The sequence below is a fragment of the Crocuta crocuta genome, unplaced genomic scaffold (genome assembly GCF_008692635.1).
Source record: "Crocuta crocuta isolate KB4526 unplaced genomic scaffold, BGI_CrCroc_1.0 scaffold299, whole genome shotgun sequence".
Lineage (NCBI taxonomy): Eukaryota > Metazoa > Chordata > Mammalia > Carnivora > Hyaenidae > Crocuta > Crocuta crocuta.
The window spans coordinates 8,807,507-8,834,781 of NW_027532747.1; the positions used below are offsets into that span (position 1 = coordinate 8,807,507).

Here is a 27,275-nt window from a genome sequence, read left to right on the forward strand (position 1 = left end):
GAGAGTTTGGTGGAACTCTAGGAAATGGCAAGTAATGAATGCAGTATGACTGGAATGTAGAATATGAGCAGAAATGGAACTGGAGAAGTTGGCAAGGGCCAGACCATCAAGAATATGTAGTTTGGATTTTATCTTAAAGTTATTTGCAAGCTATTGAATAATTTGTTACATATATAATCTAATTTACATTTTAAAAGATCATCTGGCAACAGTATGGAGAACAGATTGGAAGGGAGAAAGATGGGAACTTTCTGAGGCTATTTCAGTGATGCGGGGAGAAAAGTATCAGATTCTGAAATGGGGAGGTGGTAGAGATTCAGTGGAAGGGATGGATTTAAAATAAGAATAGAATGAACAGCATTTGATGGTGAGTGGATGTGGGCTAAAGACAGAATCAATAATAGTACTAAGATTTCTGGCTTTGGTGGCTGGGAGGAAAAGGTATCTTTCTCTAAATCAGGGGTTACAAAGGGGGGTGCTAGGGGCACCTGAATGGCCCAGACAATTAAGTGTCCAACTTCAGCTCTGGTCACGATCTCAACGGTTTGTGGGTTTGAGCCCTGCATTGGGCTCTGTGCTGACAGCTCAGAGCCTGGAGCCTGCTTCGGAATCTGTGTCCATCCACGTCCTCCCCCCTCCCCCCACTCTGTCCCTCCCCTGCTCATGCTCTCTCTCAAAAATATATAAAAACATTAAAAAAAAAATTTTTTTAATGTATTCCATTTAAAAAAAAATTCTTTTTTTAATGTTTTATTTATTTCTAGGAGAGAGAGAGACAGCGTGAGCAGGGGAGGGTCAGAGAGAGAGGGAGTCACAGACTCCGAAACAGTCTCCTGGCTCTGAGCTGGCAGTCAGCACAGAGCCCGACATGGGGCTCGAACCCACGAACCGTGAGATCATGACCTAAGCGAAAGTCGGACACTTAACCGACTAAGCCACCCAGGCGCCCCCCCAAAAAATTTTTTTAATAAAAAAAGGAGATTACTAGATTTCCCAGAGGAAACGAACTGACTTGAATTTAAGAGGTCTGCAGAATAGCCCTAGAACTCTCCATTGGGAAATTGAAGGGGTGAGTTGGGAGTCAGGAGAGAGCTCTGGGTTGGAACTCTATGTAGACTTGAAAATCATGAGGACGCTTTGGGAGTTAAGGCCACAGGGGACAGATGGTGTCACCCAGGAAAGTGTGGTAAAAAGAGCAGTATGTTCAGTGTTTGGCAAGTAGGTACTGCCAAGTGAACAAATGAAGAGTATCAAAGGTACAGTCTCATTTAAATCTCCTAACAACCTTGAGTTAGAGTAAAATTCCAGTTTTACAAATGGAACATTTTAGACTCACAGAGATTAAGGATTTGTCCAAAATCACTTTGCCTCTACGTGGCCGAGGTGGGATTTCAAGTCCAATATGTCTTGATTTCAAAGTCCACTTTTTCCTATCATGTCTCACTTCTTAGAAAACTTCTGAAGTTATAAGAATAATATGATGTTTTTATTAGTTCTCTTTCTTTACCTCTGCCAGTATCCTGGTTTCATGAGATTGTGATATATCCTTTTCGGTAACCACTTTCTCTCTAATTCACTTCCTTCATTCCCAAGCACATCTGTCAGATTGACCAGTTCTCCCCAAAATCTAGTCTAGTGCTTGTTTACAGCAGGAGACGGGCGCAAGCCTTCCTCTAGCTGCTGGGAGGAGGTCTGTCCTCAGCTTGGCATTTGGCTCACCATAAAATCATGAGAGCTGTCTAGAACTTCTCTGTATTTCTCACTCCTCATTAGCACATATTCACGTCTTCAGGTGTTGTTTACATGCATATTTCATTGTGCTGGTCTCAGTGTTCCTTATCGGGATCTCGTGTTAATTAAATAAATTAATCTTTAGGTTTTGTTGATGCTCTGTTACTGCTTTTCTCAGAATGATTTTATCTTTGTGATGGAAGTGACTTGGGTGCTATCTGACCTTAGGTCCATATCTAGCGTAGGGGTTCTTCACACTCTCCCTACGTGATGAGCCAGGCTTTGCCCCTGCATTTTTCTAGAAGGATCCCTTGATTCTTTTGAGGGGAGCAAATCGAATTGTTAAAAATTTCTTAGTGTTGAGGCAAAATCCCCTTCTTTTAACATCCACATCTTGGACCTGCCCTTAGAACAACTGGGAAGTCACTCTGCCTCATGAAGGTCTGTCAGACATTTAAAGATAGCTTCCGTGTCACTCCTCAGGTTTCTCTTACATAAGCCAAGTAATCTTGGTTGCTCGGAGCTTTTCTTCTGTGACAGGTCTCAGACTCTCTACTTTTCTTTTGCTTTCCTCTGAGAATTCTGGTGTTTTGTCAGTGCTCTGTCTAAAACACAGGGCCCAGGGGTGCCTGGGTGGCTCAGCCGGTTGAGCGCCTGACTTCAGCTCAGGTCATGATCTCACGGTTCGTGGGTTCGAGCCCCCCACCGGGCTCTGTGCTGACAGCTCAGAACCTGGAGCCTGCTTCAGATTCTGTGTCTCCCTCTCTCTCTGACCCTCCCCTGCTCATGTTGTCTATCTCTCTCTCTCTCTCTCTCAGAAATAAATAAAAACATTAAAAAATTTTAAAAGCTAAAATAAAATAAAACAGAGGGCCCAGAACAAACACAACACTCCACACACAGTCAGGCAGTGCAACATTATTCCGTTGATTAGGACTCTGTGCTTGAATCTTAAAAGCCTGAGATCACTTCAGCTCTACAGCAGCCACATCACATCTTGCTTCGTTCCCCTAAAGTACCCAGGTATTATTTTTACATAGGATGTGGTTAAGCTACCTCTCCCCTGTCATCTGCCATGCAGTTGATTTTCTTTCATTGAAATATAGAACTTTCTAGTTTTCCTGGTTCTTTTTCACCCTCATTTTGACCTGTCTGTTTAGCCAGTTATGATCATGTCATCCAGTGTGTCTTTGTGTTTCCCAGGTTTCCGTCACCTGGAGATTTTGAAGCATGTTTTCCACATCTTCCTTCAGGTTCTTGATTAACATCGAGAAAACAGAATCCGCACTCCATCCCCGTGTTAATCAGTGCCACTTCCAAGTGGTTCCCTTAACCACTGTTCTGTCATCCATCTATAGTTCTTCATCTTATCTGCAAAGAACTCGTCTGCACACTCAACAAATTTTTATTTAGCACCTACCATGGTAAGAAAGTGCTAGACATACAGTGAAGACAGCAGTTCCTGTCTTCTGGAGACATCGAGAAGTATATTGTTAAATGCTTTGCAGAAATCAGGTTACATGATTCTCTATGATGTTCTCCTTATCTGGTACCATATCAGAAAAGGGAATGAAGCATTGTTTTTTGCACTCTGTATTGGCTACTAATGGTCTTATATCACCTGGAAAGGGTGACCCTAGTCATTACCTTTTTATTTTCGCCTTTCATGGTTTCACAATAATGTTGAACTTTCCAAGCCTCTGGAGTTCATTGATGCCTTTTCTTTTGGCCATATCTTTCAAATCCATGGGCTTATTAGAGAGCAGCCTCTTTAGCCTTGTTTTTGTTGTTGATAGTGATAAACACTTCTTTTTTCCCCCAAAATTATCAGGATTCCTTTTGATTTTTTTTTAATGTTTTATTTATTTCTAGGAGAGAGAGAGAGAGACAGCATGAGCAGGGGAGGGTCAGAGAGAGAGGGAGTCACAGACTGAAACAGGCTCCAGGCTCCGAGCTGGCAGTCAGCACAGAGCCCGACGCGGGGCTCGAACCCACGAACCGCGAGATCATGACCTAAGTGAAAGTCGGACGCTCAACCGACTAAGCCACCCAGGTGCCCCAGGACTCCTTTTGATTTTATAGTAAACTTAGTTATAAAGAATTTCTGTCCAACTTCAACAATTTTCCCTTCCACAAACTTTTTCTTTCAGATTTTACTTACATTTTGTATTGATATTTTGAAATGATTTTTCCTAAGGAAAATAGTTGACTATCATTAGGTTATCTTCACTTCTTTCAAGTGTACCAGTACAGTGTCATAGTCACTTTTTCCAGAAGCCTGGTCCTTTTCACTTAAACTCCTTTTTAATTTATCAGAATTAATCTCAGACAAGCTTAAAGTTACATTATATTGTCTCTATGCTGAGGGATTAAACTATCAATAATACACGTTTTTTAAAAATTTTGTTTTCATTTTTAGAATGATGCAAAGAACAGATGTCCTCCTCGTTCGTGGAAGAGAGCCCACCTGTCTTCTCAGGTGTGGATTCTCTTAGCAGTCAGGTGTCATCTGTACCCTTCCTCTGGCTATTTCCCCTAACTGTATCATTTCTTCTACCTTCTTTTCTTTCCCCTTTGGTCCAGTGCTCCTCCACTAGAGTGACTTACTCAGATCGTTGGATTTGCCCATAGATACTTATTTTCTTAAAGAATTGTGAGGGTTCTCTGCCTTTTTCTGTGGATCTGTCTCTATTGAAAAGCAGATTTTCTAAAGATGTTATAGTGTATTGTTACTGTCGTTATCCCATCCCTCCAAGTCTTGGTGATTTCCATGAAATTTTATTTTTCTCCTTGTTCTTTTTTACTATTGCTACTTTTAAGTATAGTGTCTAACACACCAATGTTCAATAAATATTTACGATTAATCTTAAGAAGTATTTGCCTTCTCTTTTAGGCTGTGAGGATATCATTGCTGAGAGCATCTCATTAGATACCTTAATTGCCATCCTCAAGTGGAGCTCTCATCCATATGGCTCTAAATGGGTGCACCGACAAGCTTTACATTTCCTCTGTGAGGAATTTTCCCAGGTCATGACTTCGGATGTTTTTTATGAACTCAGCAAAGATCATCTGCTTACTGCTATCCAGTCTGACTACCTACAGGTAATCATTTATACACCTCACCAATTCACTGTCATCTATATGTGCACCAGGAAAACCATCTGTATTCTACTATTCTCCCATCTAGGGTGATTGGCCCACTCAGGGATGCCCTCTTCAGATGTTTGCAGGAAAAGCCTTCTGGCTCTCTGGCCCTTAGTGTACCTGCTGCTATGACACAGCATTGTGAATAAGCCCAGGTCCCACCCACCTACACCAAAGGGGTTGAGGCAGTAGGCAAGGTCAGAAGCATAACCCAACAGTGATTTTCTTGGTTTCCATTAATTCACTGTAACAATTTATTGGTTTTAATGGAGTATCAGATACTTAGACTGTAGACAGTAGCTTAAGCACAAAATAAGTAAGAGTAGTAATCAATTTCTGATCTACTCAAATGCTTATAAAAACTCAGTGTATGCGTCTTGCCAAAATATAATAATGTTTTCAACTATTTGTTTTCAGTCAGAAGTAGCTTTTAGCAAATTCCTGTCATTGACTTATATATGTCAATCTAAATTGGTAATTTAAACCAACAATGGATTTAAAATATTGCAGAAAATACTTTCAAGTAACATATGTTCAAGTTTAATTTTTTTTGGCATTGGTTGTATGAATTTTATGCCGGAAACTATACAACAGTTTTAATGTTATAAAAACATAAATCCATTGAGCAATTTCCTCTTTATATTTGTACTAGAAAAATTATAAAAATGCTTCCATCCTAGTCAGAAATTAAGCGAAGAGATAAATAATCCACTTGGCATCTGTGGTTTGATTGCAGTACAAATGTTGTCATAATTGGATTTGATTAATTCAGGACCCGTGTTCATTAACCTCGTTTCATTGTCCTGATCTAGACTGTGTACATTATGGGAGTTAGGATTTGTCATCTCTCTCAGATTATTGTGTTTAGAAAGCTTTGCATACCTCTCCAAGGTAAAAACCTAGATTTGCTCTAAGATTTTCAGTAAAGTACAAAGAAACGAGGGGCACCTTGCCATTTCACAGATTGTGCGTGAAGGGTCCTTCAGCAGCCAGTGGTGTACTGTGTGCAGATTGCAGTCTCTCTGCCAAAGGTTGTCGTGCCTGTTTTCCTGTTCTTGTAGGAGATGGTCATCACTCGGTATCTGTATGCGCTGACTTTCATCTGTTTATCTCCACCTTGTCCCAGAAAGAACTTAAGGAAGCTGTGTAGAGACCATATAGAAAAAACAAGACGTTTGAAATAGGTGAAGGGAATAGGATAATGATGAAAACAAGAATAAAAAATTTAGTTGGAGCCAAGAGGTAGGATACTGGACAGAACATACGCAAAGTGGTCTTGTGTGTTTGGTGTTGGTGGAGCACAGCTTTAAGGGAACATTTTGAACAGCCAGTGTAGAGTGAAATGTGGTTAAGTTGTGTACATCATGACCTAGGAATAGTCATTAAGGAAATTTGCCATTTGTCTAATTTCACTAAAATAAATCGAAACCATTTTTTTTTTATTATAGGCAAGTGAACAAGATATCCTTAAATATCTGATTAAATGGGGTGAGCATCAGTTGATGAAAAGAATAGCTGACAGAGGTAAGCTCAGAAAATTAGCTTATGCTATAAGTGTTTTTTATCCAGAAGCATACTGTGTGTCAGTCTTGACAATAGTCACTATTGCCTGGTGAAAATAGACATTTTTACAGTCTGTAAAATCCTTTAGTGGAGAAGAGTATACTTTGTTAGAAATAAATATAGCAGAAAATTTCATTTTACAACTTAAAAGGGTACTTAAATGTTATCTCTCTATGCGCTTAATAATACGTGGAGTGTTCTATACTGATTTATAGAGTATTAGGATGAAAATTTTCATTTAATGATTAAAATATTACCAGAGCATATTGTTGATGGAAATGTTTGGGAATTAGATAGTGGTGGTGTGTGTGTAACATTGTATATATACTGGGGGTGCCTGGGTGGCTCAGTCGGTTAAGCATCCAACTCGTGAATTCGGCTCAGGTCATGATCTCAACAGTTTGTGAGTTGAAGCCCCACATTAGGCTCTGTGCTAACAGCACAGAGTGTGCTTGGGATTCTCTCAGTCTCTCTCTCTCTCTCTCCTTTTCTGTCTCTCTCCCCACCTCTCCCCTGCTCATGTGTACTCTCTCTCCCTCTCAAATAAACATACATTTATTTATTTATTAATGTTTGTTTATTTTTGAGAGGGAGAGAGAGACCAAGACAGAGAGGGGAGAGGCAGAGAGAGAGGGAGACACAGAATCGGAAGCAGGCTCTAGGCTCTGAGCTGTCAGCACAGAGCCCGACACGGGGCTCAAACCCACAAACTGTGAGATCATAACCTGAGCTGAAGTCGGATGCATGCTTAACCAACTGAGCCACCCAGGCATCCCTAAATAAACACATGTTTAAAAATTCTTTTTTTTTTTTTTTTTAACTTTGTATATGCTAAAACCCACCAAATTATACACTTTAAATGGTTAAAATGGTGGGGCACCTAGATGGCTCAGTCAGTTAAGCGTCGACCCTTGGTTTCGGCTCAGGTCACGATCTCATAGCTTCATGGGTTCAGGCCCCTGCATCAGCGCAGAGCCTGCTTGGGATTCTCTCTCCTGTCTTTCTGCCCCTCCCCCACTCGTGCTGTATATGTGAATTTCCTCAGTAAAAAAATATATGACTATCCCCCCAAAAAAGCCTATGTGTGGCTTATTTTTTTTTGTAGGAGGTTAAGGAAAACTAATGCTTCTGAATGGTTTCCAACTAGGGATACTGCAGAAGAGGTGGAAACATCATACACATGCTCCTTCCCTCAGAGTGTTGTGTTCCTCTATATAGCAAACCCAAATCAAAACAGTTTTTCAAAGCATTTTACTTTAGAAAAATACAGACTTCCCTTTCCTGTCATTTTTTGATGGCTCTATTTAGATATACTTTACATATCATGAAGTTCACTTATTTAAAGTGTTCAAGTCATGATTTTTAGTGCACTTATGGAGTTCTGTCACATTTTAAAATACATAAACATTTCAGGCTAAGCCTGTCTTTCAGGACTTCTTATTTTTCCTAATTTATTTTTCTGTGGCCTGCAAAAGCCATTAGCAATCCTCACATGTGATTTTTTTTTTTAAGTTTTTATTTATTTTGAGAGAAAGAGAATCCCAAGCTGAGAAGGGAGAGAATCTCTGCCCTGACAGTGCAGAGCCCGATGCAGGGCTAGAACCCATGAACCTTGAGATCGTGACCGGAGTGAAGTCAGATGCTTAATCAACTGAGCCACACAGGTACCCTATCAGATGTGAATTTTTTTTTAATTTTTTTAATGTTTTTTATTTATTTATGAGAGAGGGAGAGACAGTGTGAGCAGGGGAGGATCAGAGAGAGAGAGGGAGATAACAGAATCTGAAACAGGCTCCAGGCTCTGAGCTAGCTGTCAGCACAGAGCCTGATGCAGCTCTCGAACCCACGAACTGTGAGATCATGACCTGAGCCAAAGTCGGATGCTTAACCGACTGAGCCACCCAGGCGCCCCATGAATGGTTTTTTAATATTAAAGCCACTACTATTAATTTGGGAGTTTTTGAAATGCCCATATACTGTCTGTCCTTCTTATTTGCAGGTTCTATATTTGAAAATTCACCTACCTACTAAAATTTATTTATAGCCTCAAAATCAGTACCTCCAGCATTTTCATGATCAATTGCAGACATGCCCAGAGTGACAAAAAATTTGAGTTCCCTGTTGCACATGTTCCCAGCTTATGGTGGAAGAGAATGACACTCTTCTTATTTAAATTCTCACACTGCAAACAAGGTCCTTTTCACAGTCTATTCAGTGCCTTTTATATATGCCTATTATATGCTTTTCATATTTTATGGGGGTGTGATCTCACTGTTCAAAATGGCCTCCAGGTGTAACTTTTAGTGCTGTGTAGTGTCCCTAAGCACAAGAAGGCTGTGATGAGTTACATAAGCTTCATTCAGGTACGAGTGGAAGTGCTTTCGGCTGTGAATTCAATGTTAATAAATCAACAATATATATTAATAAGGTCTTTAAACAGAAATACACATAAAAGAAGGTTATGTCTTGATCAGTGGACAAAATTGTTGGGAACAGAGCTTCATAGGAACCTAACCATGTGTTTCCCTTAGGAGCAGTGGTTCAGTATTTGCAGACTGTTTACAGTGACTCTATAGAATATGACTACTCCAAATAATAAGAATAAATTGTATATAATTCTGCATAATCATTATAGGCCGTAGGCTTGTTCATTGATGCAAGGTAGTAAGTTGAAATGTCATATTTATTTTAGGCAGATAATGAGCATCCTTGATAAAATTTTCCTTAAATTTTTTTAAATTTATTTTGAGATAAAATTAATAATATAATTTTAATAATTATTAAATTATATAATTTGTATAATTATAAATTTATATATTATAATTTATATAATAATTTATTTTAATAATAAAATAAATTTGAGGGGAGGGACAGAGAGAGAGGGAGACACAGACTCCAAAGCAAGCTCCAGGTTCTGATCTGTCAGTGCTGACCCTGACACGGGGCTCAAACCCATGAACCAGGAGATCATGACCTGAGCCGAAGTCGGATGCCTAACTGACTGAGCCACCCAGGTGCCCCTAGGTTTTACCTACCAGTCACCTTCATATGTAATGGTTCTGCCCTTAGCTGTTACATATTTGGGAACTTTATGTAAGATTTCATTTGAAAACAGGATGCCCCTACTTTAAGGGGAAATTTTCTTTTTGAAAAGTGTTGCTTTGTGTAAGTATGAAGCCAAATCATAGCAGAGCAAGAAAAGAAACTGTTTTTTCCACATGCTAGCAACAGTTTTATCAAGTCATGCCAGAAAAAGCGTAGCTTTTCAAAAACAATTATTTTTTTATCTCTCTATCCATCTATCACATGATTTAAAGGAAATACCTATTTACCTTTAGAGTATTTGCAAAAAAGGCAGATTTATATTTGTGAATGATAAAGATCTTATTTTTTTAAGAAAAATAATATATAGCTCCTAGATTATAGACATGATTAAACATTCCCAAAATTTAAGTAATGTTTCTTTTTACCTTAATATCGTAAGTTTTTATGTACTTCAGATCTTCCCCTTTCACTGATACATAGTGAAGAAAACCTTTACTCTGCTCTGGACACTGGAAATATATTGCATGTCAGAGACCAAAGGGTTACTTTTATGTAGTAACATTCCCATAGTAAGGAAACTTAGGAGACTATCATAGAAATCAGAGTTAAATACAGTGCACACTGTATTTTGCTGCTTGAAATACCAGGTAATTAATATCTTGTTAAGTTGCTGGTAAACATATGGTAGCCTAATGAGTATACTGATAACTTACAGTGACCAGAAATACCACTTGCCCTGTAGTGCCCTTAATTGTACTAAAGACTGGGCACAAGAGTGAGAAAGCTTAAGAAAAAGCCCTTGGTCAAACTAGATTTTAATAGAGTGTCCTCTTTTCTGCTTTGAGTTAGTATATGGAAAAGAATTCTTAATTCTTCAGTGCAAAACAGTCAAAAAAAGTTATCCTGTTGTTGACTGACATCATGCTTTTTCTTTGTCGAAGGACATTTCTATCAAAGTAAAGGTATTAAGACATAAAAAAAAACTTATAATCCCTTTTAAAGCAGATGCACCTAAGTATAAAGAGTGTTACTGAAAGCGTACTAGAGAGAAAACTTGGATTTGGTTGGAGACTTCTCATTTTCTGTCTCATAGAGCCAAACTTACTGAGTGGCACTGCCCACAGTGTGAACAGAAGAGGCGTAAAAAGACGAGACCTGGACATCGAAGAGCTTAGAGAGATCCTTTCTTCTCTCTTACCTTTTGTGCGAATTGAACACATCTTACCTATAAACAGTGAAGTCCTCAGTGATGCAGTAAGTGTCTTTCTTCATTTATCCCTTTCGTGAAAGGAAAATGCACCAAAATGTACAGGCTTACCTTTTTTTTTAATCATGATACATAATTTCTACTAATCAGAGTACTGTGAAAGTGTAAAGTCCATGAGGACAAAGACAAACATGTGTTTTGCACCGTGTCGTGTCTCCAGTGTCAGCCACTGGCACAGATAAGGTTTGGTGAGTGAGAGTTGAGTGGGGATAGCAGTCTTACTTTTTCAAGAGGATAGTCTCCAGGGGGAGTTACTTCAGCCATTTATCAGTGTAGGTCAAGTAGATCCTTGTTCACAAAAGAAAGGGTAGAAATTACCTTTGGAGACTTTTCAAACACAGCAGTGAATCAGGGAGCAGGAGGGAAGGAGATTGGTTCAGTGTGAAAAGGATGATTGACTCTTCTGATTATACCTCAGTTAAAGATGAATGGGGCTGATCATGTTACTTTCATAATTTTTTCAAAGTGAATTTTTTAAACCAGTAGAATTGCTTGAATTAATGGATGTGAACAATAAATGTTATAAATATTACTTCTATACACGTCTTACAACGTCAGTGCACTGTTACAGTTTTTCAACTGCTTAGAGACATAAAAGTCATCTGGAAGAAAACTTCTAAGAATTTTTTTCCATTACATACAAAGTAGTTGGTTTTTGTTTTGTTTTGTATTTAAGTTTTTTTCTTTCCAAGTCTTTATTTAAATTCCAGTTGGTTAATATTAGTATGTAATATTAGTTTCAGTTATAGAATTTAGTGATTCATCACTTAAATACAATACCCAGTGCTCATCACAGTCAGTGCCTTCCTCAATTCCCATCACCTATTTCACCCCCCACTCACGTCCCCTCCAGTAACCATTAGGTTCTCTGTAGGTAAGTCGATTTCTTGGTTTTCCTCCTCTCCACCTCCGCCCCACTGCTGTTCGTTTGTTTGGTTTGATAAGAATTTTTTTAAGCTCTCTACAAAGAACATAATGAAGAAAGGATAACTCTTCCAGAATTTAAAATACATTATAAAACTCAAGGGGCGCCTGGCTGACTCAGTTGGTAGAGCATGTGACTCTTAATCTCAGAGTCCTGAGTGGGTTCGAGCCCCATATTGGGCCTAGAGCTTACTTTAAAACAAAACAAAAAAATCTCTGATGGTAGCAAAACAAGACAAAATAGCCAGGAAAAAGATCCTAATTAATACATAAGAATTAAACATAGGTGCCTAGGTGGCTCAGTGGGTTAAGCGTCCAACTCTTGATTTCAGTTCAATTTTGTGAGTTCAAGCCCTGAGTTGGGCTCTGCGCTAACAGAATGGAGCCTTCCTTGGGATTCTTTTTCTCTCTTTGCCCCTCCCTTGCTCGTGTTCTTTTTGTCTCTTTCAAAGTAAATAAATTTTAAAAAGAGAATTAAACATATAATGATCTATCAGAAATCAGTGAATCGTTGTGGTGCTAGACTAGCTGATGAGATGGGGGAAATTTGTTTAAAGTTAAGCCCTCATTTCACTTGCACACAAAATTAATCCCTGTTAGATTGAAGAATTAAATATTAAATCTAAACATGGGAACACTAGAAGAAAATAATTAAATATTTATTGTATTTCTGATTAGAAAAAATGTTCAGTCTCACTAATCACACACACCAAAGAAAGCAAGATAAAGCCACAAGTTACCATTTTTTTCAATTATTATGTCAGTAATTTTTGAAATTATATTACCATCCCATAGGGGAAATATAGCTGACGCATTAGTAGCATTGTCCTTAAATTTTTGCAAATAGCTTAAATGTCTAATAACAAAAAAATAAAAGTAAACTATAGTATGACTACTCAATAGAGTATTTTGCTGCCCTGAACAGTAGTTATAAAGGCTAATACAGCAACATGAAAAATGTTATTGGAATATAATTTTAGAAAAAAGGATTCAAAATAATGTATTTTTATGCATTCTAGAATTCAACTCTGTAAACATCCATTTGAAAAATACTGGCACGAAATATATCAGCATTATTACAGTTGTAGTAGAGTTAGGAGTTTTTCTCTGTTTTCTAAATACTATATAATGCTATATTTTATTAGTTAAAAAGAATTTTAACGAATGCAGCAACTAGACATTTATTATATTTAACAAGGTTATTATTGGAGAAATGATGTTTGGTTTTGTTTAAAACCTGGGACACAAACCAAATTGAACCCTGAATTTGGTTTAGAAAAATATTTTAGAATTTTGGTTTAGTAGACTTAGAAAATACCTATCTCTGGGGTACCTGGGTGGCTCAGTCAGTTAAGTGTCCAACTTCAGCTCAGGTCACGATCTCATGGTTTGTGAGTTCGAGCCCCAAGTCAGGCTCTGTGCTGACAGCTCAGAGCCTAGAGCCTGCTTCAGATTCTCTCTCTCCCTCTCTCTCTGCCTCTTCCCCACTCACACTCTGTCTCTCTCTCCCTCAAAATAAACATTTAAAAAACATTTTCCTAAAAAAAAAAAAAAATTTTTTCTGGAAAATACCTATCGCTGTTCTTAATTCCATGCTTCACATCTAACTCCCCAGTGAAAGTTTGCTAGTCATGCTTTTAAACCCATAAAACACTCCTTAGTGTGTGTGAAGTGCTTTTACCTTCATGACTGCCTCACTGCCACCTTAGGAGCTGTAGGTACTTGATGTATTTTCTCCCGGCATAGACGAGGAAACCACAGGACCACAGCATATAGTTGTGCAGTGTTCCACCTCCACGGCCATCTAGGAGCCCTAAAGTGAAGCTCAGATCAAAGGATATGTCCGTGGGGGCACCTGGGTGGCTCAGGTCACGATCTTGCTGTTCCTGAGTTCAAGCCCCACATGAGGCTTGCTGCTGTCAGTGTTGTCAGCTGGCTTCACATCGTCTGTCCCCCTCTCGCTGCCCCTCCCCTGCTTGTGCTCTCTCAAAAATAAAATATTCAAAAAACAAAAATGGACTTGTCTGTGGTCATGCAGCTGTTAAATGGGGAGCTAGGGTTTTGTGTCAAATCTGCCTTCCTTGAGAGCCCCCGCTCCAAACCACCGTGTACACTGCCTGTCTCCTCACTGCAGATCTAGGCCCAAGATGTTCTTTTGTCTTTTGGGGGGACGGGTGAGGATGGAATCCATTTCTAGATGAGTAAGGAAAAAAATAGAAATTGGTTTTCATTAAAAGTTCTGAAAGCTAGTCTAACTCATTATATTTTTAATTACATCATTCTTCTATATAGAGAAAAGTGGTAAATTATAGGGCCTTTTTTTTTTTTTACTGAATTTTTGAAATATTATTAAACATTTGGAGTATTTGGAAAGTTAACATCTATTCCTAAATTTTTATGAATTATAGGTATAATTATTTTTTATCTTAGTAATATTCTAGTTCACTCAAATCTCTAGTTCATCTAAAAAAATTTTTTTTTTTTTTCAAGATGAAAAGAGGCTTGATTAGTACTCCTCCATCAGATATGCTTCCTACAACAGAGGGTGGAAAGTCAAATGCCTGGTTACGGCAAAAAAATGCTGGAATATATGTTCGTCCTCGACTGTTCTCTCCATATGTGGAGGAAGCGAAGGTAATGAAGATCATTTCAAGATATTAGAGTACCTTTTACGAACTATAGTTTGTGCTTATAAGCACGTAGGTATTCACTGTGGCCTTGTAAAAATATTTAGAGATGGCCTAAATGTTCTATAATAGGGAAAGTGAAAGTAAACTCTAGTTTACTCACCAGAATAGTTTTCTGAAATGTTTAATTATCAAGCATGTCTTTATAACTTAGTTCATATTAAATTGCATTTTACATTTTTCTTATCTTAGTTGTGATACAGATTGTTAATTTGGAAAAAAAATAATTTTACTGAAATGATTGTATTTTGTGATCTTCCAGAAATGGGAATGATGTTCTGAAAAGACTCCACATGTTTTGTCTTTCTTAAACTAAAGAAATGACACCGTTTCTTGCAAGATGTTTCTGTAATGGCTGACTTTTGGAAATTAAGTTTTAGTTTTAGAATACACAGAACTAAGATAGGATTTCAGGCTTTCTAAGTAAATTATGTATTATAATATGAAGAACTCCAAGAAAATATGGTAATGTGAAAATGGAATACTGTAATTTTTATTAGCTGTATTTAGCCATGAGAACTTTGGAGTGGCCTTTTGAGGTACTGACACCCTTTGAAAGTCAGTAATCACCGTTAAGCTTTAGGAAACAAATTAAGAGGCAAAGCATTGTTTGGGTATAGAGTTAAGTTATCTTACATTCTTTCTCTTTTTGATTGTCCGAATTCCTAGCTCAAGATATGTGAAAGGATTTGTGAGAGGTTAATTGTATTGACTAGATCTATAATCTACCTCTGATTGAGTAGTTGACACTTTAAATAGTCAAAAAGGGGAAAAAAACATAATGGTTGGGTCTGGTCTTTCAGAAATAAGTTCAGTGCTTAACAGCACACAGGTAACAGCGGCCTTTACATAGGTTGCAGTTCGTGATAAAAGGTCTGTAATAAACTACCTTGTGTTCCACTCTGTCTCAGAATGGGGTAGCAGGGAGCTAATCACATAGTCCTCCTGGGACTTCCCTGTTCTCTGATGGCTGTACCCACACTTCGTAGATAATTGCCCTCAGTAAATGTGGGAAAGGTTTATACATTACTTCATTTTGGCCACTCTGCAGTTTGTTGAGATTCATCTGAAACTGACAACAATTGGGTTTATATATAGGTCTGTTGAATTTAAAATCAATCTTCAGTATTTTGTAATTTGAACATTTCTTGTTGGATCTGATATTTAGCCCAAGTATACCTTGTTTTCTTTAAAGTAACTTTAGGTATAAATTATTTTAATTTTATACCTTCCTTCGAATTTCAAATACTTCAATTTATTAAAAGCAAACTTTTCAGAAGATGATTATTTCAAAGATGCCACAGAAAGATTTTTTAAAATTAAAGAAGTTAGGGCATCTAGGTGGCTCAGTCAGTTAAACATCCAACTCTTGGTTTCCACTCAGGCCATGATCTCACGGTTTGTGAGTTCAAGCCCTGCATTAGGCTCTGCGCTGACAGTGTGGAGCCTGCTTGGGATTCTCTCTCTCTCTCTCTCTGCCTCTCTCTGCCCCTCCCCACTTGCTCTGTCTCTCAAAATAAACTTCAAAAAAAAATTTTTTTTTAAGAGCTTTTAAAAAAACAAAGAGGTAAAGGGGCTGGCCCAGTCAGTCAAGTGTCCAATTTTTGATTTCAGCTCAGGTCTTGATCTCAGGATCATAAGCTCAAGCCCCATGTTGACTCCACACTGGATATGGAGCCTACCTCAAACAAACAAACAAACAAAAAAATTAGAGAGATAGGGGTTATTTCCCCCTTCATTATTTTAAAGCTTCATACACTGAAAACAATAAATTCGCTTTTTATATGCTAAAGGCAATTGTTATTTACAGAGATGGTTGACTGATTCTCTTCATGCCGAATTGTTATTTCAGTCAGTGCTGGACGAGATGATGGTGGAGCAAACAGATCTTGTGCGTTTGCGAATGGTTAGGATGTCCAATGTGCCAGACACACTTTACATGGTTAATACTGCCGTGCCACAGTGCTGTCACATGATGAGCCACCAGCAGATCAGCAGTCACCAGTCAAGCCCTCCTTCAGTCGTAGCCAATGAAATTCCAGGTGAGACACTAGCCTTCCGTCAGGCCTTTATATTTAAATGAATACTCTGATCAATTTTGTAGCCTTTTTATATGTGTTCATTCTCTTCACTTTCCAAAGCCCGTTATGCATTGTTCTCATTATACAATTAGTACTTCATAAGCTCAGTTTTTTGTTTCATATTTTATTTTCCAGTAACAGGTGTATACAGGTTTTCCGGTTACACCAGAGTTTCTCAACCTTAGCTGTCTTAACATATGCTTTGTTGAGGGGGCTCCTGTGCAGTGTGGGGTGCTCAGCAGAATCCCTGACCTGGAGTCCCTAAATGTCAGTAGCATGCACACGCACACACACACTCACACAGACACACATACACACACACACCCCTTTGTGACAACCCTTTGGAACATTTTTATGTTTCTAGATATTGCTAANCTCCCTAAATGTCAGCATGCACACGCACACACACACTCACACAGACACACATACACACACACACCCCTTTGTGACAACCCTTTGGAACATTTTTATGTTTCTAGATATTGCTAAATGTGCCCTGTGGGGCAAAATCGCCTCCTGTTGAGAACCACTAGTTCAAAGGAATTCAGATTTTTCATCACCATAAAGCATTTCTCACAGAAGACTCTGAGTTATAAACTTGTTTCTTCGAGTCTAGACATGTTCCATCAAATGTGATTACTGTTGGTTTCCTAAAGACCCATCCAGCTTCCCAGGATCTGCTCTGAGTTGTGTTGGGTAGTGCAGGCTTCTGTGATGACTTTGAGGAAATTGACCATAGATGGAGATATAACTGTTTTTTTGGATATACAAAAATTTCTGAGCATCAGGTGATGTTGACTTTAACCAAAGGGCTCTAGTGTCCATTTTTAAGGTAAGAAAATGCACAGTGATCTGGGGGTCAGAGATTTACACCTCTTGCCAATTACCAACGCAAGATTCAAAAACATTGGCAAACTGTATAGCGTTACTAGAAGTAGCCCCATTCAGGTGCCTGGGGAGCTCATCAGTTGGGCATCTGACTTCGGCTCAGGTCATGATCTCAGGGTTTGTAGGTTTGAGTCCCGCATCACAGTCTGTGCTGACAGCTCCGAGCCTGGAGCCTGCTTTGAATTCTGTGTCTCCCTCTCTCTCTGCCCCTCCCCTGTTCATTCTCTCTCTCCTTCAAAACTAAATAAACTTAAAAAAAAAAAAAAAAAAAAGAAATAGCCCTATTTATTTTCTGCTTATAAATGTCATTTCCGTTAAGGATAAATAAAAGGATAACAGAACTTTTAATTGAACACATTTTATTCTGGGACTAGCGTCTGATCAGTTGTTGGCTTTATCATATTTGTCCACTAATAAAATACAGACTGTCATTTATTTAAAGTATACATTGGACAACAGTATGAAGAGAAATGTTTCTGTAGCTGATTTATGCAGATACTGAAGCTACAGTAATTAGCCCGGTTTTTATCAGCTCAAATTTAAACAATTAAATAACAGCATAATTAAATCTTAGAACTGAATCTAAAGAACCCAAAGACATTCACAATTAAGTACATTCAGAAAAATAGGACTGGTCTTTCATGTTTAACAAGACCCGGTCCTCTTCCGGTGTTACCTGACTTCCCTCTTCCTTGCCCACCACACTCTAAGGAATGCCATATAGCCTATTGGAGAAGACTCGTGGACTCATATCCTGGCTCTGCCACTTTATTTATTTATATGACTGGATAAGATAACTTACTTCCCTGAGCATTAATTTCTTCATCTGCAAAATGTATCATATCTCCTTTCTAGTGTTGTTATGAAGATTCAAGGAAGTACCACGAGTAAGATGCTTAGGAGTATGCCTGGCACAAAGTAAGCACTCAGTAAATGGTAGCTCCCTTTCCCCAGAACTAATAACCAGTGGCCACTCTAGTCATTTTGTCTGTTAGATATATAAGACTCCATCCTCCATTCCCGAGCCCTCTGTTCTAGCCTTAGTCGAGGTTCCTAACTGGTGTTCCTTCCTCTAACCTTACTCCCATTCTGGCCTTTACACCAGGACAAACCAGACATTTTCTGGAAAGGCCACTTGGTAGATACTTTAGGCTTTGTGGGCATGCAGTCTCCATCACAACTGCTCAACTCTGCTGTCAAAAGCAGCCACAGACAATATGTAAACAAACAGGTGTAGTTGTATATGCCAGTACAACTTTATTTGCAAAACAGGCAGCAGGCTTGATTCAGCCTAGAGACTGTAGTCTGCCAACCCCTACTTTACACTTTTCACGGATCACGCTTTCTGTCACTGCCCTGACCCTGTCCTTCCCCTGCGCAAGGGACTACCTGTTGTTCACAAGGTACAATTTAAATTCCTTATTGTAACATGCAGGCTCATTCGTGATCTGTTCCTACCCATCTTTCTCACCTTCTCTTTTTTTTTTAATGTTTGTTTATTTTTGAGAGACAGAGACAGAACATGAGAAGGGGGGGCAGAGAGAGAGGGAGACCAGAATCTGAAGCAGCCTCCAGGCTCTGAGCTGTCAAGCACAGAGCCCGATGCGGGGCTTGAACCTACGAACCACAAGATCATGGCCTGAGCTGAAGTCGGAAGCTTAACCGACTGAGCCACCCAGGTGCCCCTCGCCTTCTCTCTTAACACTACTCTTGCTTGTACCAATGAACCCTGGGTTCTGCTAGTGCTGCCAGCTGCTTGTGCCATGCTGTCACCTGTATGTGTTACCTGTGTGTTTGACACACACCTGATCCTTCTGCTCGAGACACAAAGCTTCGCTCTACTTTCTTTACGGGCCTGGTTTTTCTCTCATTCTTCAAGACGCCACTCAGGATTCCTCACCTCCAGGAAGCCTCTCTTGCCTGCTTCCAGCTGGGGTGGCCCCTTCCTCCACATCTCGTCAGCTTCCTTTGCACGTTTGCCTTTGTGACTGTTTATGGCCTGTGCTCTACTGCTCTACTTAGTGTACTTCTCTAAAACTAGAGCTCTTCAAGGACAGAGATCACATCTTTGAATCTGAGCACCCCAGTACCCAAGTCCAATATCTAGCATATAACCAGGACTCAAAAAATTATTTGAATAAAAGAACGAATGCATTTAAAAGATTTCTGAAATACCCTGAGATGTAGAAGAGAATATATGAAGTAAAATTTTAGTTAGGTTGTGAACTAAGAAGACAGTTCACTAACTGTTTTCATATTGTCAGCAGCATTTTGAGCACAGTGAAATTTTAAACTGTAAAAAATAATTAGAAGCATATAAATGAAAGTATGTTTCCAGGAAATGAAAATGCTATCAATAAATGTCTAAGAAAATTCTAATGCAGAACAACACAGGCTTTCTTTCTTGTGCTCAGTGGGTGGCCTTTGGTGCAGCTCAGATATTTTGCCTACAGACTGTTTTTCTTTTTTCAGTTCCTCGTCTCCTCATTATGAAAGACATGGTTAGACGTCTGCAGGAACTACGGCACACCGAGCAGGTGCAGAGAGCCTATGCGCTCAACTGTGGGGAAGGCGCCACGGTCAGCTATGAAATTCAAATTCGAGTGCTAAGAGAGTTTGGTCTTGCAGACGCCGCTGCAGAGCTCTTGCAGGTGGGGATGGCCTTCGACTCTGTGAAATAGAGGGCCTTGATCCTCGTGCGAATGGTATTTCAGACATCCCAGGAGCCCTCCCAGCATGCATCTGCTTCTTAGTGCATGCCCTTTCACTACCTCAAAGATCTGGGAGAGCCTGGAAGTCCCCCCTGGGTAGAGGCGGTGTGTGGAGTAGATGGAGCACGTGAGCTCTGGTGAGAGAGCTGAGCTTGTAGCTTGGCTGTGCTGCTTACCAGTTAGTTAACGTGGGCTGACCACTTAACCACTCCCGGGTATCAGTTTCCTCACCAGCAAAGTGGATGTTGTGCAGATAAGAGGTGCTATATGTAAGCAGCTATGTCTCTTGATACCTAATAGGCCTGCTGAAAGTTAATGGTGTACATGCCAATGAAAGGTGAAGAAGGAAGTAGAAAATTCTGATCCTCCACGCTCTCCGTCCCTCGTTGGGTCTCTAGATTTCGGGTTGTAGCCTACTACCAGACTTAACAGATCTTCCAGATGCCCCTCTTAGTCCTCTCTCCTCCTCTTCCGTAGGATAAGAAATGTTTTGCATGATGTTGCAAATCCTATAAGGATGAGAATCAAGGAATGAAGGTGCTTTTTTTTTTTTAAACCAGCAGGGGGGAAAAACTCACTTCTTACCAAGTACAGGAGCGGTAGCATTGGTTTTGCAGTGAAGGAAGAATGTGTAAAGTAGTCTGCTTGCAGCCGCTAAATCAGAGCCTAAAATAAAATTTAATTTTGTCTGGTTGAGTGATTGAATTTTTTTGCCACAGTCTCTAGACTCGTTTAGCTTTGTCTTCAAAGGGGAACATGGTGTGATGTTCTTAGACAGGGGAGCAGGCCTCTTGTAGGTTCTTGAATTATTTTTTTTTTTTTTTTTTTTTGCTGTGGTTTCCAGCCCTGAAATATTCTTTTATTCATTTCTTTCCCCTTTGCCATTCTAAACTGTATCTTAATTTGATATCTTAAATTGTATAAAAGTTTTATAGTTTGAGTATTCTTGCATAATGTTTATCAAAACACTAATAAAACTGAGTCATATGTAATAGGTAAGGATTAGTATTTTATAGTTTTTATTTCAGACAGAGTGCAGATGTTTTGTTAGAAAGTTCTAGGAAGATCCTCGCTTGTATGCCTTTTCTTCCTTTGGTATTTAATTTTATCAGCAAGGACTCATTTGAATTAGGTTTTATTTCCTGCTTTTGCATTATCACATAATCTTGCAAGAGATTGTCAACCTGCTTGCCTGGAGTATTTAGTTAAGCGGCTCTCCTTGTTAGCTGTATCTTAGGCTGCAGAGGTTCTACTCTATTCTTTTGTGCTGTTATTAAGGTGAATTTTTCTTGGGCTTCTGGCCTAGAGAACTGTGTTGTGCCTTCACTCTTGCTGAATGTGGTTTTCTTAGGATCTCACTTACTGCTCTCAGCCTGTACATTTCCATCTAGGAAATTTGCTAAAAAATGTCTTGTTTGTTTAAATCTTTCAGAATCCTCACAAGTTCTTTCCGGATGAACGTTTTGGGGATGAAAGTCCACTCTTGACAATGAGACAGTCTGGGAGATGTCGAGTTAACAGCACCCCCACAGCAGAAACCATGTTTACAGATCTGGACTCTTTTGTGGCCTTCCATCCACCCTTGCCCCCACCGCCACCTCCGTACCACCCCCCAGCGACCCCAATCCATAACCAACTCAAAGCAGGCTGGAAACAAAGACCTCCCAGCCAGCATCCTTCACGTTCCTTCTCTTATCCCTGTAACCACTCACTGTTTCACTCCAGAACGGCCCCTAAAGCCGGCCCCCCTCCCGTCTACCTGCCAGGTGTTAAAGCAGCAGCACCTGATTGCACCAACACCACAGGACTGGGGAGACAGCCCGTGGCCGCCGCCGCCACCACCTCGGCAGCAGTAGCTTCTGAGAAACAAGTGGTAAGTTAGCACTTCACTAATTTAGGGAAAATAAAATGTTCATGGAATATTCGAGGCAGTTTTCCTGACCCCAAGAGCCCTAGTGGGACTCAGCAGTGCCCAGAAGTATTACCAGCCAGCTGAAAGCATGGACTCCAGGGCTATGGAGAGAAGGAGGTAGAGTCAAGTGAGAAGACAGGGAGAGAGGGTGTGGGGGGAGGGTGGTTGGTATCTTCCCTGTCGTTGTGTTCATTGTAGGTACTCGGAAGGGGTGGCGTTCTGGGCATTGCCAGTGGATGTTCTCAGTTTCATGATGCTCCATTCAAACCCGTGTCTAAAATCTGCCCTAGCTTCTCTTCTATAGAATCTACTCTTCTACCAAATGCTGTGACAGGGTGGGAAGGGAAAGAGATTTCTCGCTGTGTTTACTGCCAGGAGCAATATGGCAGAAGACTCTCCTTCCAGAAAGTGGGCAGGTAGTCGGTCCTCATGCTTGTGTTGGCCTCTGGCAAGCGCTTCCCTCAGGGGATTCACTTGACTGGGAATCACAGTAGCTAACGTTAGTAGCTAGTAAATTCAGCGAGAAGCTTGCTCAGTTTTGCACTGTGTAAAAGGCTGAATTTCTGTTTATATAATACCTTTGAAAAAAACAGTAGTGAGTTTTAAATCCTCCTGCTCAGTCACACATTATCAGTGGCCTTCAGTAGAAAAACAAAAGATACACATATTAATTCAGTGAATCTTTATTAGACTGCAGCTTTTGGAATCTGTGGACTAATGTACACCTTGGGTCAAATTATGATCTTTCCTCATCTTATACCCTGCTACCTGTCCTCCCAGCCTCCTAAGAAAAGAAGATACAACAGAGATTGATAGTATTTGATAAGCCAAATTCCCATCCTGTTGGCCTGGCTGTCGGTTTTACAGAGTTCTACTTTCTATTTTATTTTATTTCTGAGTTTATTTGTTTGGATAGAAAGCATGCGTGCACGCCATCAAGGAAGGGGCAGAAAGAGTGAGGGAGAGAGAATCTTAAGCAGGCTTTGTACTGTGATCACAGAGCCCGACATGGGGCTTGATCCCATGAACCATGAAATCATGGTTCGAGCCACAGTTAAGAGCCACCCACGTGCCCTTTTTATTTTATTTATTTTTTTAAATAGTTTATTGTCAAGTTGGTTTCCATATAANCTTACTTTTTATTTTAAATAAAATTCCTTTTAAAGGTAATTTATTTTTGTGTTCATCACAGTCTCTTTTTTTAAGTTTTTATTTTTAGATAGTCTCTGCACCCAACGTGGGGCTCAAACTCACAACCCCAACCAAGATCAAGAGCCACCTGCTCCACCAACCCAGCCAGGGACCCACATTACTCTCTTGATTAGGATAATGAGAAATAGGAAACAACCTTAATATCAGCAGCAAGAGAATTGTTAAGTAAGCCATGGTTCATCAGTATGGTGGAATAGTAATCTCAAAATTTAGAGACAGAATTATATATGTACTGCACTTTGTGAAAATTAATATATGTGCAGAGAAAAAAAAGTGAGAAATACCTCAAAATGTTACTGGTGATTATCTCAAGGAAGGTTAATGTTTTTGTTTTTGGCCTTTATGGTTTTCTATATTTTTATCAGTCTTTTTTTTTTTTTTTTAAATGTTTTATTTATTTCTAGGAGAGAGAAAGAGCATGAGCAGGGGAGGGTCAGAGACAGAGGGAGTCACAGACTGAAACAGGCTCCAGGCTCCGAGCTGGCAGTCAGCACAGAGCCTGACGCGGGGCTCGAACCTACGAACCGCGAGATCATGACCTAAGCGAAAGTCGGACGCTTAACCGACTAAGCCACCCAGGCGCCCCTATATTTTTATCATTCTTAAAAATAAGCATGTATTACTTTTATAATGAGGAAGCAAAATCAGTGAACATCATTTTTACAAAGAGGGAGTCCTGGGCCTTTTTCTTTTAACCCTCTTTTCCTTTCTCTCCGTTTGCAGTGTACACAACCTGTGCTAAATGATCTAATGCCGGACATCGCCATGGGTGTGTCCACACTGTCACTCAAGGACAGGAGGCTTCCAGAACTGGCTGTAGACACAGAATTAAGCCAATCAGTTTCTGAAGTAGGACCAGGGCCTCCCCAGCATCTGTCGTGTATTCCCCAGAGGCATACACACACATCTCGAAAGAAACACACACTAGAGCAAAAAGCGGATGCTCGAGAAAATCAGCAGGAATATCCGGATTTCTATGACTTCTCAAATGCTGCTTGCAGACCTTCTACGCCTGCTCCTGGCAGACGCACCCCCTCCCCTTCGCAAGGTGGATATTTTGGTCCCGATTTGTATAGCCACAATAAGGCATCACCAAGTGGCTTAAAGTCAGCCTACCTACCTAGCCAGACCTCTCCTAAAAAGCAGGAAGAAGCTAGGAGAGAATATCCACTTTCCCCTGATGCGCATCTACACAGACAAAAGAATGAGCCGATACACCTTGATGTCGTTGAGCAGCCTCCCCAGCGGTCAGACTTTCCTTTGGCAGCCCCAGAAAGTGTTGGCAATGGCCCAGCCCACGTCAGGGGACGGACAGCAGTAGAAACTGACTTGACTTTTGGGCTGACTCCCAACAGACCCTCACATTCTGCATGCAGCTCTGAAGCTCCGGAAGAGAGACCCAGCAGGAGACTGGCTGACAGCGAGTCCCTGGGCCATGGAGCTCAGCGAAATTCCGATTTAGAAAGGGAAGACTCAATAAGCAGGGGAAGGAGGTCACCAAGCAAGCCAGACTTCCTCTACAAAAAGTCTGCCCTCTGAGAGCAACCTCCAAGTCGTCTGTGCCTGAGATGTGAAACATCCCATTTTATGATGTAACCCAACAACTTAAGAGACCAGTTTATTGATGCCAGCTCACTCAGTTTCACATTATTTTATTCTCGTTTTTGTATATACATGTTTATTAGACATGGCATGCTAAGAGGGTTATTTTGAATGCTGCATCTGTCTGTTTTGTGTTTGAACAATTATGTGGGGAAGCATTTTTAAGAGCAAGCAAGCTGGCACTTTTTTTTTTCTCTTTACAAATAATGGGATTTTTTTGCACTTGTACATTTATTTTATCTGTGTTGATTTTATATCAGTATGTTAAACTTTATTGCCACATTTAAAGGAACTGTATTTTCATACTTTTTTGCATTTTACCTTTCATCTACCAGTTTCCACGTGCATTGAATTGCACACTAAGATGTATTTTCTTATGAAATAGTTCGGTGTTTATTTTTTAATTATAGAAATTCCAAAGAACAGCACATCAAAATGCTCCTCTCTTTTTGGTAATTGTTTTAGTTCAGAAATCTTCCTGCTCCATCTCCATAAACCTAGTATCATCCTTTCTTAACAAGTCTTGGGAGCTGGTCTTCATTCCTCCAGCAGGAGTCCATTCCGGATCCTGAAGTTTTCTGGTTCAATAAAGAACAGAAAGGAGCAAAGCCTTTTGTGCCCAGGCTGTAGCTCTTGCGTTGTTCCCAGTGCGGACGCTGTCAGAACCCCTGCGGAGGCCGGTAGTGGGGTCAGCGTGCCACTAGGTGCCACTAGATGACGTTCTAAAGACTTCAGAGCTCCAGGGACCCGAAGGTGGTGGGGATGGCACCGTGACTTACAGCTTGCGCTACGGGATTTCCGGTTCTGAGCTTCGACTCCAGCCGAGGACTGCTCGCTGCCTTCAGTTGTCTTGCTCTCTTTGGGAAAAAAACAAAAGGGCTTCAGTCTTAACGGATGTCATTGGGTATTTGTAAGCCTGTGTTTTCTTTTAAATGTTTTTCAAAGAGTGTCTGAATTTTGGTGTCCTGAAAAAGTTGTTGTAGGATGCATAATGCTTTGTCACCAAAAAAAAGAAAAAGAAACCCTTTTTATCCCCCCCCCCCCCCCCNTTTGGGATTTTACTGAACCACTGAGCACATGGGATCTTTTGAGATCCTCTCCCTTGGAAGGGCAATGTGTGAGCTAAGGACTGTTTTTGTTTTCTTACTCTCCAGTGTAAATATATTAGTATTTGAGTTTTTAAATCACTTTAACATTATTTGAGCATTCACTTTGTATTTTTACAAACACATACACACACAGCCGTAGCACTTAGAAGAAAAGAGACTTGCTGAGCATCCCCTCATATGAAGGATGTCTGGGAGCCTCTTTTCTGTGTATGTATATATATATAAAACTATGAATCACTCACACTCACTCTAAAACTATGCAGGGCTAGGGAGCCTTTACAAGCTACCATATAAATGAATTACATGCACTTTTAAGTAAATAGGTTTCTATTGGGTGTCGAAAACTCTGATTTCTCCCGAAGCTGTAGTTTCTCTTACAGTCTTTCCTACTTTACCCTGTGGATATACACTCAGGAATAATCTGACATTTTAAAAAATCCTAACAGTAGGTAGTCTCAAAGATGAGGAACACGTCAGTCTATCCGCATCCACCGGCAAACCGCTGCCCCGCGCTGCGCTGCCCGCCTCGCTAGCCGCCACCGGCATGCGCCTCGATGCTGGTGGCGGTGCGCGCTGAGCTCCACGCCTCCCGGAGCGAGCGCTCAGCCCCTGGGAGGTTGGCTAGCATCGCCTTTGAGGCCCCCTTTTTATTAGAGGTAGAAAAACATAGGACTCTGTTCCCATTTTTAGGAGGTTTGACTCTTTATAATAGATGATGGTGTCTCTTGAAGCCGATCTCATTCTGTCTCTTCAGAAACGAAAACTGTTAGTCCCATCATATTCCTTAATGTGTATTTCTATACATGTATTGACATGAATTATTTTGATATAGTTTTAAATTTCTATTCTGAATTCAGACTGTACCGCCCTGGTACTGCAAATAAGTGAGTAGAGCTAATTTGGGTGGGAAAAAGCTTTCTCATCTCTGACCTGTATTTTTTAAAATGTTAGGCAAGAGCTGTTTGATGTCACACGTTCATTTTTCTGAAAGTTTATCAAATATTCTTTCATATTCCCCAAATGTAAAAACAAATGGCCACTGTTCCCTCTTTAATTTATGAAGTTTGCTTTTACTAATTTAGTAGCTGCTCTGACTTAACCGTGTGTAGAGAGGAACTCGCTCTAATCCGTGGGATTGTGGGCTGGTGTGACTTGCGGAAGGTAAGCAGGTGTGGCTTGTGAGTGCTCAGGTGGGCATCAGTGCACTTCTGATGTACCTTGTGAGGTGTGGTGGCCAGGGAGGGTGAGTAGCTGTCACCTGGAGCCCGCTACCTCTGGCTTTGGAACCCCATCTTCAGTGTTTTGTGATGCTAACTTGGCGTTGAAATCTTTTAAAAATGCTGTTGTAGTAAACGTGAGGTCTGAGTAAGATGGCTCTTAGGAAAAAGAAAACGTACGT

General features: G+C 40.2%; 1 protein-coding gene across 1 annotated transcript in view; it reads left to right on the forward strand.

Annotated features, from left to right (window-relative positions):
- BTBD7 (BTB domain containing 7) overlaps positions 1–25,809 on the forward strand; it is a 51,359-nt gene extending 25,550 nt beyond the window's left edge. The window contains exons 3-10 of the mRNA XM_077780870.1: positions 4,625–4,833; positions 6,324–6,399; positions 10,577–10,737; positions 14,165–14,308; positions 16,214–16,403; positions 19,803–19,981; positions 21,474–21,914; positions 23,889–25,809. Coding sequence (XP_077636996.1) covers positions 4,625–4,833; positions 6,324–6,399; positions 10,577–10,737; positions 14,165–14,308; positions 16,214–16,403; positions 19,803–19,981; positions 21,474–21,914; positions 23,889–24,704 — 2,216 coding nt within the window. The 3' untranslated portion in view covers positions 24,705–25,809. The remainder of the gene's footprint in view (positions 1–4,624; positions 4,834–6,323; positions 6,400–10,576; positions 10,738–14,164; positions 14,309–16,213; positions 16,404–19,802; positions 19,982–21,473; positions 21,915–23,888) is intronic.
- Positions 25,810–27,275: the final 1,466 nt, after the last annotated feature.